The sequence below is a fragment of the Rhipicephalus microplus genome, chromosome 3 (assembly GCF_043290135.1).
Source record: "Rhipicephalus microplus isolate Deutch F79 chromosome 3, USDA_Rmic, whole genome shotgun sequence".
In the NCBI taxonomy this organism is placed as follows: domain Eukaryota; kingdom Metazoa; phylum Arthropoda; class Arachnida; order Ixodida; family Ixodidae; genus Rhipicephalus; species Rhipicephalus microplus.
Genome location: NC_134702.1, coordinates 40,176,344 through 40,191,422, shown reverse-complemented (window position 1 = coordinate 40,191,422; position 15,079 = coordinate 40,176,344). Strand labels below are relative to the sequence as shown.

General features: G+C 47.4%; 1 protein-coding gene across 5 annotated transcripts in view; it reads left to right on the top strand.

The window, feature by feature from the left end:
• Zyx (lipoma-preferred partner zyxin) overlaps window positions 1-15,079 on the top strand; it is a 33,211-nt gene that overhangs the window by 11,534 nt on the left and 6,598 nt on the right. For 4 of the 5 annotated variants that reach the window (XM_075889301.1, XM_037427409.2, XM_037427425.2 and 1 more), the window contains exons 4-7: window positions 10,303-10,531; window positions 11,204-11,227; window positions 14,301-14,402; window positions 14,506-14,573. In XM_075889301.1, the coding sequence (XP_075745416.1) occupies window positions 10,303-10,531; window positions 11,204-11,227; window positions 14,301-14,402; window positions 14,506-14,573 (423 nt within the window). The remainder of the gene's footprint in view (window positions 1-10,302; window positions 10,532-11,203; window positions 11,228-14,300; window positions 14,403-14,505; window positions 14,574-15,079) is intronic. The other variant, XM_037427442.2, reaches the window with a different exon arrangement.

The following is a 15,079-nucleotide window of genomic DNA, read 5'->3' as shown; positions in this document are numbered from 1 at the left end:
AATCGTGTACACCCCTATGCTTATGCCAAGCTGTGAAGCAAATGTGGCAGACCGATAGCTGCTCTCAGTTATGATGCTCTGGATTTATCCTAAGCATGTGCGATTTTGTCTGATGCATAAGTGTCCACTAAACTGAGTATGTTTTTAAGCTGCTGAAGAAGTTAATTCAGCATCTTTGCATACAACGTAACATAGTGATAATGTCCTACATTTGGCGTTTCATTGGTTACAAAAGATGGCAGTGTGTGCTTACTGTTGTTGAAACACGTGTGTTAAAGGGACACTAAAGTCAACTATTAGTCGAAGTTGATTGTTGAAATGGTAGTCTAGAAACCTCGTAGCTTTACTTTTGTGCCAAGGAAGGGTCTATTTTGAAATAAAATCACCATTAGTGCTCCGCATCGGGTTAGCCCACTTCAAATTGCCCGCCTCAAGAAGCGGACCGATCGGACCGTCTCGTGTCACTGTTTCCGTGCACAACGTTGGCCAGCTTTACTGCGCTAGTAGCAGCAGACCGAAAGCAGCGGAAGCCACAGCAGCAATGGCCATTGATCAATTTCCCGCCATTGGCTTTGAGATTGCAAACCCTTTGTTTCAACTGCACCCCGCTAGATGGCACCACCTGTCTCGTGTAACCGCGCGAAAATTGAATTTTTGAACCACTCGGGCCATTCCCCAGAGTAACGTACGGTGTTTTTTTTTTTTTCCATGAATCAAACAGAAGCTAACAAGCAGCATTTTATTGCGTCTCTTAATGCACGGAACGTTTTTTTATTTAGTGTTGTTAAATTGATTACTATTGATTAATTGTAGACGGTCCGTCTGATGTCATCGGGATCATTTTGAAAATGTCCTACTGCGGCTCTTGTGTTCTTGTGCATTTACTTTAATTTATCGGTAAGTAGGGCACTATTGTTGATAATATTGTTACAGAAGAGAAGAGACGCCGTCGTTTAAATGTTGTCATACATTGAGCTTTAACTCTAACGTAAATTGTTATTTGACTTTAGTGTCATTTTAAGTGTCTAGTGCAGCAGGAAAAAAAAACAATTTATAAAAATGTTACATAAAAGCTAGGGAGAATGCAAGATGAAGAAATGTAAGAAAAAAAAGAAACTGGCATTGTATATTGGTGGTCCGCGATTGTACAGTGTTTCATGCAAGATGAAAAAAAAGTTACAGGTGAAAATCATTCATGACTCGGGTGTCATGAATTTATTGAAATAAAATGAATAGAATAAAATTGAAGACAAAGGTAATGTACAAAACAATTGCAGAGAATGTTATGCGTGGTTATCCTGTCAGCGTAAACGTGTAGCAAATGACATTGAAGAACAGGAGGTGTTGCTCCCTGCCGACGTTCACTGACGTCAGCGCTGTCATGCCGTTGCCCCGCCGCGGTGGTCTAGTGGCTAAGGTACTCGGCTACTGACCCGCAGGTCGCGGGTTCAAATCCCGGCTGCGGCGGCTGCATTTCCGATGGAGGCGGAAATGTTGTAGGCCCGTGTGCTCAGATTTGGGCGCACGTTAAAGAACCCCAGGTGGTCGAAATTTCCGGAGCCCTCCACTACGGCGTCTCTCATAATCATATGGTGGTTTTGGGACGTTAAACCCCACATATCAATCCTCTAAGTTGATCGTGCTCCCCCCCCCCCCCCCCCGTTTTATTTTTTGTGATAACGGTAATCGTCGTGGAGATGAGCCGCGTCCGCTGGAATTTGTCACACGTGCTGGCACTTCCTCGTCGTTTACAAGGCACTCGCGTTTCCACCTTACTTGGAAGCCGGTTGCGGTGACGTGATTACGTGAGGTTATATTAGTTCTTTGGCATCCGTCGTTCGCGTGCGGTGAACACGGTACTCAAAATAACGCGCGCGGAGAAATAGCGCTTTCAAACGGGTCGTCGGTCCGCCGGTGCTCGGCTGCTAATCCCAAGGCCGCGCGTTCGACATCGGCGGCGGCTAAATAAACCAACCAAGTCTACAGAATTGTATAACCAAGGATTAAAATTGCGAAAAACGCTTCTAGACTGTGTGGTTGATACCAGCGCTGCGTAGAGTTACTACGGCAACTTTATACGTTAGTAACTAGCGGCGCCGCAAGACGGCATCACCGCCTCGGCAATCGCGCGGTTTTGCGAAACGGCGGACCGATCCCGCCGAAGCCACCACTGTTGCGAAAGACGGCGACGCCAACACGGCCCCGGAGGCGCCACTGCTTTCAACTCCGCCGGGAAGGTCACCAGCCGTTTGGTAGCGTATGTTTATCAGCTCGCGACTGCTTCTGCGCAGAGCTGATAAGACGAGCGGACGAGACGACGGTGAGTTAAACAAGGTTTATGTACAGCATATTTACAGAGGCGTTACAATTTCGGCACTGGGGCCGACAGAGACTCGAAGAGCCGAGCTCTTCTCTCTAACACATAGGTCAGTCTTTCGCCTAAGACCGCTGACTCACACACATGTCGGCACTCCGACACGGGGACGCCTCTCACATAGGACCGCCGATCGCGACGCGCCGCAGGGCTTCTTTTATTTACACCGGGTCCAACCAACATGTCCAATCAGAAGCGCCGCTGGTCGTCCGGGCAGATTCCGCCAATGGGGGTCGCCGCGCCATGCGTCAGACCACCCGACACGCGGCCGCCGGCTCGCTGTCACGTGCGCCGCTGACTCACTGCACCTGGGCCAGAGGGGCGCCGCGCGTGTTCACGCCGTCGAGGTGATCGCGCCAGGCAGACTGCGGGCTGGCCTTGACCCAGATTGCCTTTTTCCGAGGCACGGACGTTTGACGAGGACTCGCTGGCATAACAGCACCCCCGCCGCCAGACAATGCACCGGAAAGACGAGCTGCTTCCACGGGGCTCGGATGTCAGGTGCGCTCGTTCGCCAGGTCCCTCCAGGTTCGCCTCCAGGGCCATGGGGAGAATACAGCTCCAGACTGTTCCGGGAACACATCCCAATTTTGACGACGGATCCCAGCTCCACTGGCTTGTCGCCACAACTTGTCGACCAGCTTCACTCGTCTCTTCTGACCATCTTCGGTTTCAGCACTTGTCGATGGTTCTGCAACTTGCTAAGAACGTTTCGACAACAGACAACACACGACACACGCAAGTGCCTTCGGTCACCCGACAGAACACCAGACAAAGTATAATACAACATATACCTATCTACGTGTTTATCGGAATTTTGTTTCCTCTACATCAAGAGGCACATGTGGGACAAAAGACTCTTAAAATGACAACTCAATTTTTTTTTCCCACGTACAACAACGTAACGAATTAGAATACCACAAAGTTGGCCCCTTGAGATCACTCTGAACGAGAGCGCTCAGCCCAGGTCGTGATGAGGTAAAAATTTTGCCCCGAATCGCCAGCGAGAAACCGAAAGGTTGAGAAGTTACTAGCTGGAACTCACTGCTCAATGCACCTGCCTTAGCGTTTACCTTTCCTTTATTTTTTTTTTTTGATAGCGAACGTCAAAGTTGCGCTGTGGAGCAACATGCTCCACTTCAGTAACCGGCCACTTTTAGGCGACGATACCTATGCGGCACCAAGAGCGGCTCACACTTTCGACGTTGCACAGGGGAACAACGATACGGCTTGCTACTGATTGACTCCTCACCGCTTAGCTCGATATCGTGTTCGATCACCGTCGTGTCTCCGGGACGGTCCGACAACACATACCCAAACTCGGAAACAATCTTTCTCAGGTCCTCTTTCTCAGGTCCTCCTTCACTTAAGATAGGCTCTAGGTTTATCTGCTCCCGGATTACTTTCGATCCCCCTTCGATCACCTCACTAGAACTCAAATTTTCTGCTTCCTCTTCCTCTGAAGCCTTCAACAGCTGATTTACGACCGCTTGATGTTGAACATTGGGTTTTATCAAGTTGTAAATTTTGTTCTGCCGTCTTCCTACTTGCACCTCATAAGTTGTATCGCAAGGCTTCGATAATACTTTGGCGGGCCCTTCCCAATCAACCTCAAGCTTGTTCCTTTTTGGTGGCTGCAGCCGCATTACCTGATTATCAACTTCAAAAGCGCGCTTCTTCCCCGATTTCTCGTAGTGCTCCTTCGACAGCACTTTTGCCGCGTTTTTCTGGCTTTCCACGAGCGCTTCAATTTGGCTTTCCACTAGCGCTTCAATCGAGAGATCCTCACTCTGCCCTCGAATGAGCGTCTCTCGATCAACTCTCGGCAGCTCGCTCCAACTTTCCGCAACAGGCGAGAGCGTTGCAACCCTCTCGCTCTGACTCAATGGCGCCACGTCGTCTCCCCCAGCGCATACCGCGCCGGCCGCTCCCGCGACGGGCCGCTCGCGTGACTGCTCACATGACTCATGCGGAAAATTTCCTTTCTGGGGTTCCGTCGACCCGCCGACAAGGTCACTTGAGAGTTCACCGCATGGAACCAAGTCAAGCTTCCGCGAAAGCTTTCGCGCTTGCGATCGCGTGGGAGCCATGCACGCTAAGTTGGGGAAGAACGATTTGCCCTGCTCTTTGAGAAGCTGCTCCGAGTTGTTGGAGAAAAGATAAGAAAAACGACCATTCAGCGCGGCAGACACAGCCGCTTCGGTGCAAAGCTTACCGAACGGGCCTTCAATGACAACGGTGGCGATTGGTAAGCGAACACTCTGCTCCTCGGCGACTTGCCTGATCCACGCGCATTCTCCTGTGAAGTCATCCGGAGACACCAATGAAGGATGGACAACGTCCATGGTTGCCGCTGAGTCTCTAAGTGCTCGGCACGTTTTCTCATTGACCCTAATTTCTTGGAGATACGGCTCCAGCAACCGCATGTTTTTTTCTGATTCTCGGATCGTTGCGAAGGCAAACTTTTCCTGACAGTTTCTCGCGATGTGCCCTTCCTTTTTACAGTTGTAGCAGATTAGCGGCTTCCGTTTGTTTTCCGATTCAAATGCCTGTGTGGTAGAAACCTCACTCGATTTCTCCGCTTCTGCTTGCCCTTCCCCTACACTGTCCTTAGTAAGAGATGGGTCCTTTTTGAAATTACGGTGCGGAACGGGTTTCCGTTGATCAGGTTTCCTTGAAAAGCCCTCTTTTCTCTCATCTTTTTCAACGCGCACTGCCCTGCTATGCAACTTTCGGCGAGTATAATACTCCTCAGCTAACTCAGCTGCCTTATTTAACTGTACTTCCCCAAGTCTGTCCTGCAGCCAAAGTTTAACATCCTCCTCGATGCAGCGGTAGAATTGCTCCAATGCAACGCATTCCACCACTTTATCGCGGTCGTCATAAACACCTTCGCCCTTGAGCCATTCAATTAAATCGGCTTTAAGACGAAACGCGAAGTCAACGTGTGACTCATTCCCCTTTTCAGCATACCGGAACCTTTGCCTGAAAGCCTCGGGTGACAACTTATAACGTCTCAAGAGCACTTCCTTAACCTCGTCATAGCTCTCAAACGCTTCCCTCGACAGGCAAGTTATCGCGTCGGACACTTCGCCGGGAAGAAGAGCTAGCAGGTTCCGCGCCCAAAGAGACTGCTCCAAAGCATTTCGCTCACAGACGTGTTCAAACTTGACGAGATACTTCGCCATGTCCTCGCCTACTACGAACGGTGGCAGTTGATCCCGAATTCTAATACCGCTGACCTGCATCGTCGGAGAAGCTGCGCTAGGCGCCTGCGAACACTGTAGGATTGCCAATTCTAGTCGTTTCATCTCGAGACGCTCCTGTCTCTCGGCCTCCTCGCGCTCGCGACGTTCGCGCCTTTCAGCTTCTTCACGTTCGCGAGCTTCGCGCCTTTCTTCACGTTCGCGAGCTTCGCGCCTTTCAGCCTCCTCACGTTCGCGAGCTTCTACTTCTCGCCTTTCAGCCTCCTCACGGCGTGCTTTGATATCCACCCAGGCCTCATCGACTTCCTCAGCCGACACTCCCTCATCCTTCATGATCTCAAGGATCGCTTGCTTTCGTTTCGCACGGCCCAGAGTAATGCCGAGTTCCTCACAAATTTCGATGAGTTCCTTCACTTTAAGGTTCTCCATCGTTCACACTAGCCTCTTGCTGTTTCCCCTGTTAAGAATCTACTTGCCGTACCCACTATAAGTCAACTAGCAAGACGCGCAAGCAATTTTTCACTCTCCCGTGTTTACCCCCTCCGCATTAACTTTGGTTTCAAAGCACTTCGACTTTGCTTGAAACGATCAAAGCTCACTCTAATGCTTCACACAGCCCTTCTCTAAACTACTACAACCTGAGCTAGAGTAGTCTGGTGAACTGAGGGGAAAACATCAGGCACTCACCGCATCGATGTCGCTGACGCCGGCCGATCCCACCGCTGCCACCACTGTTGCGAAACGGCGGACCGATCCCGCCGAAGCCACCACTGTTGCGAAAGACGGCGACGCCAACACGGCCCCGGAGGCGCCACTGCTTTCAACTCCGCCGGGAAGGTCACCAGCCGTTTGGTAGCGTATGTTTATCAGCTCGCGACTGCTTCTGCGCAGAGCTGATAAGACGAGCGGACGAGACGACGGTGAGTTAAACAAGGTTTATGTACAGCATATTTACAGAGGCGTTACAATTTCGGCACTGGGGCCGACAGAGACTCGAAGAGCCGAGCTCTTCTCTCTAACACATAGGTCAGTCTTTCGCCTAAGACCGCTGACTCACACACATGTCGGCACTCCGACACGGGGACGCCTCTCACATAGGACCGCCGATCGCGACGCGCCGCAGGGCTTCTTTTATTTACACCGGGTCCAACCAACATGTCCAATCAGAAGCGCCGCTGGTCGTCCGGGCAGATTCCGCCAATGGGGGTCGCCGCGCTATGCGTCAGACCACCCGACACGCGGCCGCCGGCTCGCTGTCACGTGCGCCGCTGACTCACTGCACCTGGGCCAGAGGGGCGCCGCGCGTGTTCACGCCGTCGAGGTGATCGCGCCAGGCAGACTGCGGGCTGGCCTTGACCCAGATTGCCTTTTTCCGAGGCACGGACGTTTGACGAGGACTCGCTGGCATAACACGGTGTTACCCGTGCTGCGCATATCCTCTAGTTTGTTAGTTACTGTGTATGATACCCATAGATAAAGGTAGTATATGCAGTGACTCTACGCAGGATTTACCCTGCATAACAAGCGCGCAACTACGCACATGTAGTTTTGGTGCTCTCGTATCCAAACCACTTAATTGAGTGACGTCTCCTTCCAAACTCCGTGCCTTCCTCCTTGAGCGACGTAGACTGCACGTGTACAGTCGCTTGCGCAGCTGCTTTCGGCGTTTCTCTCGCGTTCGCTAGAAGTAGCGCGCCGCGGCCGGAGTGGTAAAAGTAACGAGCGAAGGCACCAATGTTGTATTCGCAGCGCAGGCGCTCTGCAGTCGCAGCCGCGGCGCCGGTTCGCGCCGGAGAAGAGGATCTATTTGCGGTGTGTCCGCTTCGTTCCCGCCGGAGTACCGGCAAAAAACAGCCTAGAGGAAGATATCCCGGCCACTACTGCCGAAAGAAGACGGGTGCCGCGCTCGCTCGCTAAAAGCGCTCGCTGCCCGTCAGCGACACCACTCTGCTGCGGCGGCGAGCGCTTTGGATCTCGCGTTTCCGTTTTGTTTGTTTGCGTTCGCGCGCGCGCAACCAACCAACGGCTCGTTAATTTTGTCAGCGCAGCAGTTGGTGCCACGAGTCTAGCTGCATCTGCGAACCCCTCGGTTGCTGCGCCTGCCGGTGTTGCGGCCATCCGCCAAGCCGACGACGACTCGTGGTCGGTGGTGAGAAGTCCCGCCTCGCAATATTCGCATTGCCGTCCTGCGGCCCCGTGCTTACCATATATGCCTCGGCCAACGGCGGATACAACACGCAGCCGGTTATACCTTGCAATGCTCGAGTCGTCATACGCAGTCACGGCACGAGGTGTAGGCGCGTGAACGGCACGAGGTGTAGGCGCGTATTATTATTTCACTTTAAGACTGTATAAAAAAAGGGTTTAAAATGCTAATTGGAACTTGTCTATGAGACGACGCCTTTCGGAGATGACCAGAAGTGCCATTTCGTCGTATTGCCCCACGTGTTTGCAACGAATGTCGTCTGCTACTGCTATTTTCGTCAAGTCGTTTCCGCGAATAACCGCCTCAGTTTGTTTGTACTCCCATCTCCACTCCACTTTCGCACGTGCATTCTGTTCAGAAAATATATGGCTAACAGTTATTTTAATAGCACTGCCTTTTTGGAAGGGGTCTCTTAAAAAATAAAGCACATTGAGAGGTCTGTCTGCGAGAAGCTGGCATTCGCCATGGCTTCATTGCCCTGCAGAACCAGCAATATCCGTGCCATTTTGTTCAAACACCAGTGCTGGTTATTTTTGGTAATGCTGACGGGAAAGCCTCACTTAAGGCAACGTCTTGAAATGGTGGAAGAGCAGCGAGAAATTAAGGTAAAAACGCAGACAAGTAGTTGCTTGATTTGATTTGCTCGGCATGTGTACAGGAGAAAGACAAAAATGCAGAGTACGAAAGTAGTTCACTATTCCCATGACTTGTAAGCAGGCACACTTAAGCATATTCATGTGGCCGCCTAAGGATGACCCCAGACTTGTACTTCATTTAACTGTCATTTAACCGCCAAACTTGGCTGCAAAATTTTGGAATAATAGGAAACTGGGGCACATTTTTTATAGCATCAGCATAAGCTTGACTGAGCTTAAGTCTGCCGACACTCTTCTTCAATCTTCTATGGCTATGTAATATCTGGTCAAGCGAAACGGGGATGATTGACTAGTTTGGTGTTAACAGTAAATGATGGGAGTGAAAAAAAAAATACTTGAAGGTAATGGTGAATTTCACACAGAGGATGCCAGTTTTTAAGCATCAATAGAGTTAGTTACAATAAAAGAAGTGGCTACTAGTGATTCGGTTGCTGTTGCATCAGTATTTGGAATGCATTTTGGCCAACCCAAAACCAAGCAAGTTGTGAAACGGTCCTTCATTGTGTGAATGCAAAAAACGGCAGAAACTTGACTTGTGACTTGCACCTTTGGAGACAAGGGTTAATGAGTGTTATGGCACCTATAAAGTTATCATATTAGCCATTCCAATTAGTGTGATTAGTGCCGACATCACTGGTGCTTCTCAATTTCGATGCGAGACCACATGGTAGTAAATTTCGCCGTCTGTCAGCACATTTTTCACTTCTTGTGTAGAAACCTGCGTGGCATGGCACTGTTTTTTACAATGTGTGTCACTGGGTCAATTGAGCCAGTCATAAATTCTTTAATGCTGAAGTGCTTTTGTATCCTCAGTAATGTCCAGTCTATCAAATTTTTTCATTGAGATGTACGAGAAAATTGAGAAATGACCATAGCTTTGGTATTTCGTGTATGTGGTCCTTTGAACATACCTTCGTTGGCTATTGCAACTCACTGAGCTAGCTCAGTGACTGTAGCATTTTTTTTCTTAGCAGAAGGTAGTGGGTTTGGTGCCCTATTCCTTTCGGCTGAAGCAAAATGCAAGACACCTCTGTAAACTACTCTCAGTAAATGGAAATCTCTTAAATAGAACTGCTCCTTAAATTGAAGAAGTGCTTCTGACAATATTGGTTTTGTTCTTGCATTTTCCACCCCCAGTCAGCTCTTGGTAAACACTATTCTTGTTAACTGGAACGAATTTTTCTGGTCTCTTCAGGTTCCATTTAACGAGTCTACTGTACTTAAACATAGGTGCATTTCCAAAAAGTTCATGCGGTCAAAGTTAATCCGGAGTCCTGTAGACATAACCCAGATGCTGCTTTCATATTAAACTTATGTTTAAGAGCATGAATATTTGAATATATTTGCAACAATTTTTACATTTCACAGCATCAACTGCACTCAGTAATATATTCAACCTTTTTCTTTCCTAGTTCCATTAATTTTGATCTGGGGGCATAGTATAGGCATAAAGTATTACCAATGTAGTATAGCTGGTTAAATATAGTCGGGCATTGTCTTTATGCACTATTTGTATTCTTTTTGGAACTCCTGTGTTTGCAGGCAAACTACTTATTTATTCCAAACACACTATTTATGCTACTAAATGCCTCACACCGTGCCCTTGTGATGACTGGCCTGCGTGGTTACTAAAAAGAATGATTCAATTCGGCCACCGTTAAGTTTCTATTCTGTCTTAAAAGTTACCCTTGTAACAACCAAACTTGGGAACGAGCAATCAACCAAACCGCATGCGATGCAGCTGCAACTGCAGTGTTCTTGCTGCTTGTCACTGGGTGCGGTATCGGAGCGGCTAATGTATAGTACCGCTAGGTCTAAGTGTGCTATCTTTACAAAATCTGGCTGTTTTCTCACCTGCAGAGCACATACGATTCGGGCTCAATCTACGAGCCCATTGTGCCGCGACCTCCCAGCCAAATGTCTGGCTACAGCAGCACGGGCTCGTCCCTCTATTCATCCTACTATCCGGGCCGCATGGGCACCGGCCACAAGTCCAGTAACCACCGAGGGGGCCAGGAGGCCGAGGTGGACCATCTCACCGACTTGCTTGTGCAGAGCATGGAGAGTTCCGGCGATCCAGACTTCTTTGGTGAGCGATCTCAGTGGCCTCTCCCAACTCTGTGATAGTGTTGGTTCGTTTTTAATGCTGAAAGAGTGCGTAGAGGCGGAATGTTTCTGAATCGTTCTTCTGCAAATTAAACTGCAGAGTCTGCTTTTTTTATTAGCATTTTTTAGGTTTTCAATCTCCAGCTGAATTTGTTCTGAATTCACTTCATGCTAAATGTAACCAGTAACAGTTGTTATGCACTTTCTTTTCTATGGTACTGGGCATCAATAGACTTTTTCCCTTCTTTTCTGCTATGATGTATGTATTACTTAGGAACACAGCAGACCGAGGAGCAACATGCAGTAATCTTAGTTTTTATAGCTAGTTGCAGAGATTTGCCATTGTTAGCTCTGTGTCATTTTCTGGTTAAGTATCCATATGCCCTTAGTGTGAATTACAGCAGCTGCTTTTTCAGCGTTGCTGCAACAACTAAGTGAAAGTGGTGATAGCACTCCCTATCGACAAGCGAGGGGAATAATTCGCAGCTGCCAAAGAGGGAGCCACTATGAGAATATCTAAAACGAAAAATTCTATCTTCTTTTTTGCATGCATTAACTTAAAACTTTGATACGTATGAAGAGACTGTGTGGAGACTACTGTGCATATGCCCCTAATGTTTCACTCTCTAACCATGTTCTAACCACGCTTGCTCAGAGGATGATGAACCACCAGTCATCGGTAAGGAAGATTATTTTGTCCTAACAATGCATGCTGTTTTGACTATATGCAGATGGAGAAATAAGAATGGCAGCTGTCCTGTCTGTATATTTTATCTTTGCAAGCATGCATTCTCCAGTTTGCAGCTAAACTCGTGCTACTGATGATTGTGGACTGCCATTTAGTATGCAGTTATTTTATTGTCATGATGTCAGAGTGACAACGGAATGACTTCTTACCTGCAGTAGCTGTCAAAAAGCATTGTTTCTGTGAACAGGGTGCTAAACATGTGCCTCTACTGCTTCTTGCATGGTGATTCTAGGCTTGTACTGTACATAAATAGTGGCAAATGCTTTAGGAAGTGCTGCTTGTGAAAACCTGCTGCATGCTGCGCAGTATAGCTGAATTACTAATTTACTATAGCATGATTTGGTGATATCAATATACATGCTGAGCAGTTGCAACACCACGTGATATAGATTCCAAATGGTAATAGTCGTCAAGGTCTTGTGTCCCGAAACCACAATATGATAGTGAGAGGCGTTGTAGTGTATTATACCGAGTGTGTAGGGCCACAGCCAAGTCTCCAGGTGGACAAGTGTCTTGATGTAATCACAGCCCTTGTATATATATATGTACATTCGTGCATGCTGTGCTGCCATTCAGTGGTATTGCTGTACACTACTAAGGGCTCCGGGAATTCCGCCCGCTGATGTTCTTTACTGTACACCTATCATTCTATCATTTCACCTCCCTTGACATGTGGGTGCTTCGACTAAGATTCGATCCCGCGACATGAAATGGCAGCTACGCTTCTCCAATATTGGGTAATTAGTTGGTACTGGGGCTGATTGCTGCACTTGTCGCTTGGTAAACCTGTTTGCTTATTGATAGGTAGTGAATACCGTATTTACTCGCGTAATGAACCCACCTTTTTTTTTTTTTTTTTTTGAGAAAAGTTGATCCCAAATTAGGGGGACGGTTCATTAGGTGTGAGAACGACTTTTTCGGGTGCCAACTTGGCTTGTTTTGACCCGTGAAATTCACGACAAATCTTTTTTGTAGCCTGAAGCTCTTATTGTTTTGTCCCGTAATCAAAGTGCATGGATCAATGCCAAAGTGTCGTTTGGTTGCTCGGTTCCAATGCTCCACTGCATGCTCTTAGTAACCAGTCGTGTAGTATAGCGTACTGGCCAAACGCGCCCTGCGCAGCAGGTGTCCCAACTAAGTTCACAACGACAAGCCCAACAAAAACGCAGCGTTGAATGGCGGCGTACAAACGTTGTGGTAGACGTTGCAGGTGCACAATGCACCGTCGGCACGGTTGCGCTTTGCATAGGCATGTTCCACGACGCAGTGCGAGCGTCATTTTGGACGCCATGAGCTTTGTTTTTGTTCTGCGGCTGTGTTTTTGTGGCGCTATCAACAAAGAGGTTTCTCTTGCTTTGCTGTTCAAGGCGCAACTTTCAAATTTTGATTGACATCGTCCGCACTCGCGCTGCTCGCAACTGTTTAGCATGATTGCAAAACTATCTTTGGCTTTCATTGTGTTGTTATTTTGTGATATAATGGCTTGATTTAAACTTATTTTGAATTTTAACGGCACTGGCTATCATACATAAACAAAATGAACAGATACATTAAAGTTTTTTTTTTTTTTTTTCAAGGATCAAGGGGGGGGGGGGGTGTTATGCGAGAGGGTTTATTACGCGAGTAAATGCGGTAGTTGTCACACTTATTGGTTAGGTACTAGATGATTGTTACACTTCTTGACATGTATGTACTGAGTAGTTGTTACACCTATTGACATGGTATGTTGATGGCTTCAGGTACTGATTCATTGGTAGACAGACACTAGATGATTCCTACACTTACAGGTACACTTACTACATGATTGTTTAGGCGCTTAATATAGATAATGGCAGATGGTTGCACCTATTGACATGCATTAGGTTGTTACACTTATTGGTTGGTTTCTGGAAAACTGTAACGATTATTAGTATAACTTCTGCATGGTTGTTAAACTTCTTGACTGGTGTATTGGTGGATAGTTGTTGTCCCAATTAGTACATGTACTGAATGGTAGGTATACAGCCTTTTGGTGCACTCCACAGCTATACACTGTGGAATGCGCCTAAAGACTGCTACCTTCGTGAGTCTTGTACAGAAAGCTCAAAGCTCATTCATGTGGATTTCCTAGTACCAGAAGTGTCCAAATGAATAAAATGCTGAATTATTCGAATATATAAAAAAACAAGCAATTGTTTATTAAATCGGTGTTTTCTTTTTCATGATAAATGCATAAATCAGGTACTTATTTGGCGTAAGAGCAATGTAAAAGCCAAAATTTTCTTTGTTTGCTACTTCATACACAATGTGACTGTGACTCAAGACCGCTGTGTCTTAAGATGAAACAAGCCTTGAACCCATCCTTTATTATATACCACGAACACAACTACGTGTATGTGCCGATGATCTTTTTGCCGTAAAGTTGGCCAGGAACTGATATGTTGTTCATCGCAATATAACAAGCAAGTTTCATGTCAGCATGTGGAATGCGACAGAAGTTCATGTTCAAATGCTTCTGTCATGTCAGAGTTCTGTGACATTGCTCACGCATTGCCCAAGTCAATGCGAACGTACTGAGTGCTGCACCTGCTGTGCAAGAAGTTGTGGTCGCCAAAGGCACAATCATAGCGTCCACGTAGTTATGATGGCACGCGCGAGGCCTACGCATTAAGCCCAAATGAAATTTTTGAGCACAGTATCTTCTGCTCAATAAACCTGCCATCGCACATTTGCAATGCTTCATGCTTAGGGTGCTCCGAGGATCCAATACATGTGCTTGCTGAGAACAAAGAATATGTCTATATTGTTTGATTTTCTTAGTGGGCATAAAATTAATGAGCTTTTACTGTAATACTGTTGCTTGTTTTCACTTGTCGCTTGATTTTGTTTAAACTGACCTTCGGAGACAGGCATGCACGGCTGCTTGCAAATTGCATTGATGTTTATGACTTTCATTTAGTACATCCAGTGGCTTGTTTTCCAACATGACTCATTGTTTTTTCTCCTTTCCCTGTTTCTCTTTCAGGCATGTGTTACAAATGCGGAGAAAAGGTGCTTGGAGAAGGCAGTGGATGCACTGCCATGGACCAGGTTTATCACATCAAGTGCTTCACGTGCCATGTGTGCAGTAAGTTTCCACACCACGTCCATTCACTGGTGCATTGAAGAGCACACTGTGAGGTCGGTGTGTTTCGGATGCACAAATTAAAAGCTTTTTCTCCCCATTGCAGTGAAGGAACTTAGAGGGAAGCCTTTCTTTGCTATGGAGGGAAAACCATACTGCGAAGATGACTACTTGGTATGTTCACACCCATTTGTTAAATCTGCAGTTGCATGCTAGTGCATTTCTCAAATGGTCATTACACAGCACTCCGGCAATGCTGCAAAGTAGTAGAACCTCCTTCATTCGAGCTCTGTGGGCATTGTAAATATGTTCAAATGTCCAAAATTTGAACAGAAAGGCACCTCCATTGAATATAATACCCGATTACCCGTGTGGTCTCTGCGCGAGTGTAAGCTCTGCAGCATGTTCTTTGCACTCTTCCAAGCATTCTGGGCCTTACACGTTCCAGACATGTTCCAGGCAGTGCTCCCCTGCCCTTTCATTCACAAATTCCTGGCCAGTGGGTGGAGGTAGCAAGCTGGCATTTGAGTGAGATGAAGGATTGGTTACTGGTGCTGTGAGTGTTCATGGGAATGTTCGGGGAGATGAGCTTGCGTGTGGCTAAGCAAGGGGGTTATGGGTGGAGAATAGAGAGTTTCATCTTGTGTCAGCACAGCTGCGTAGGTGTATTATTCATCAAC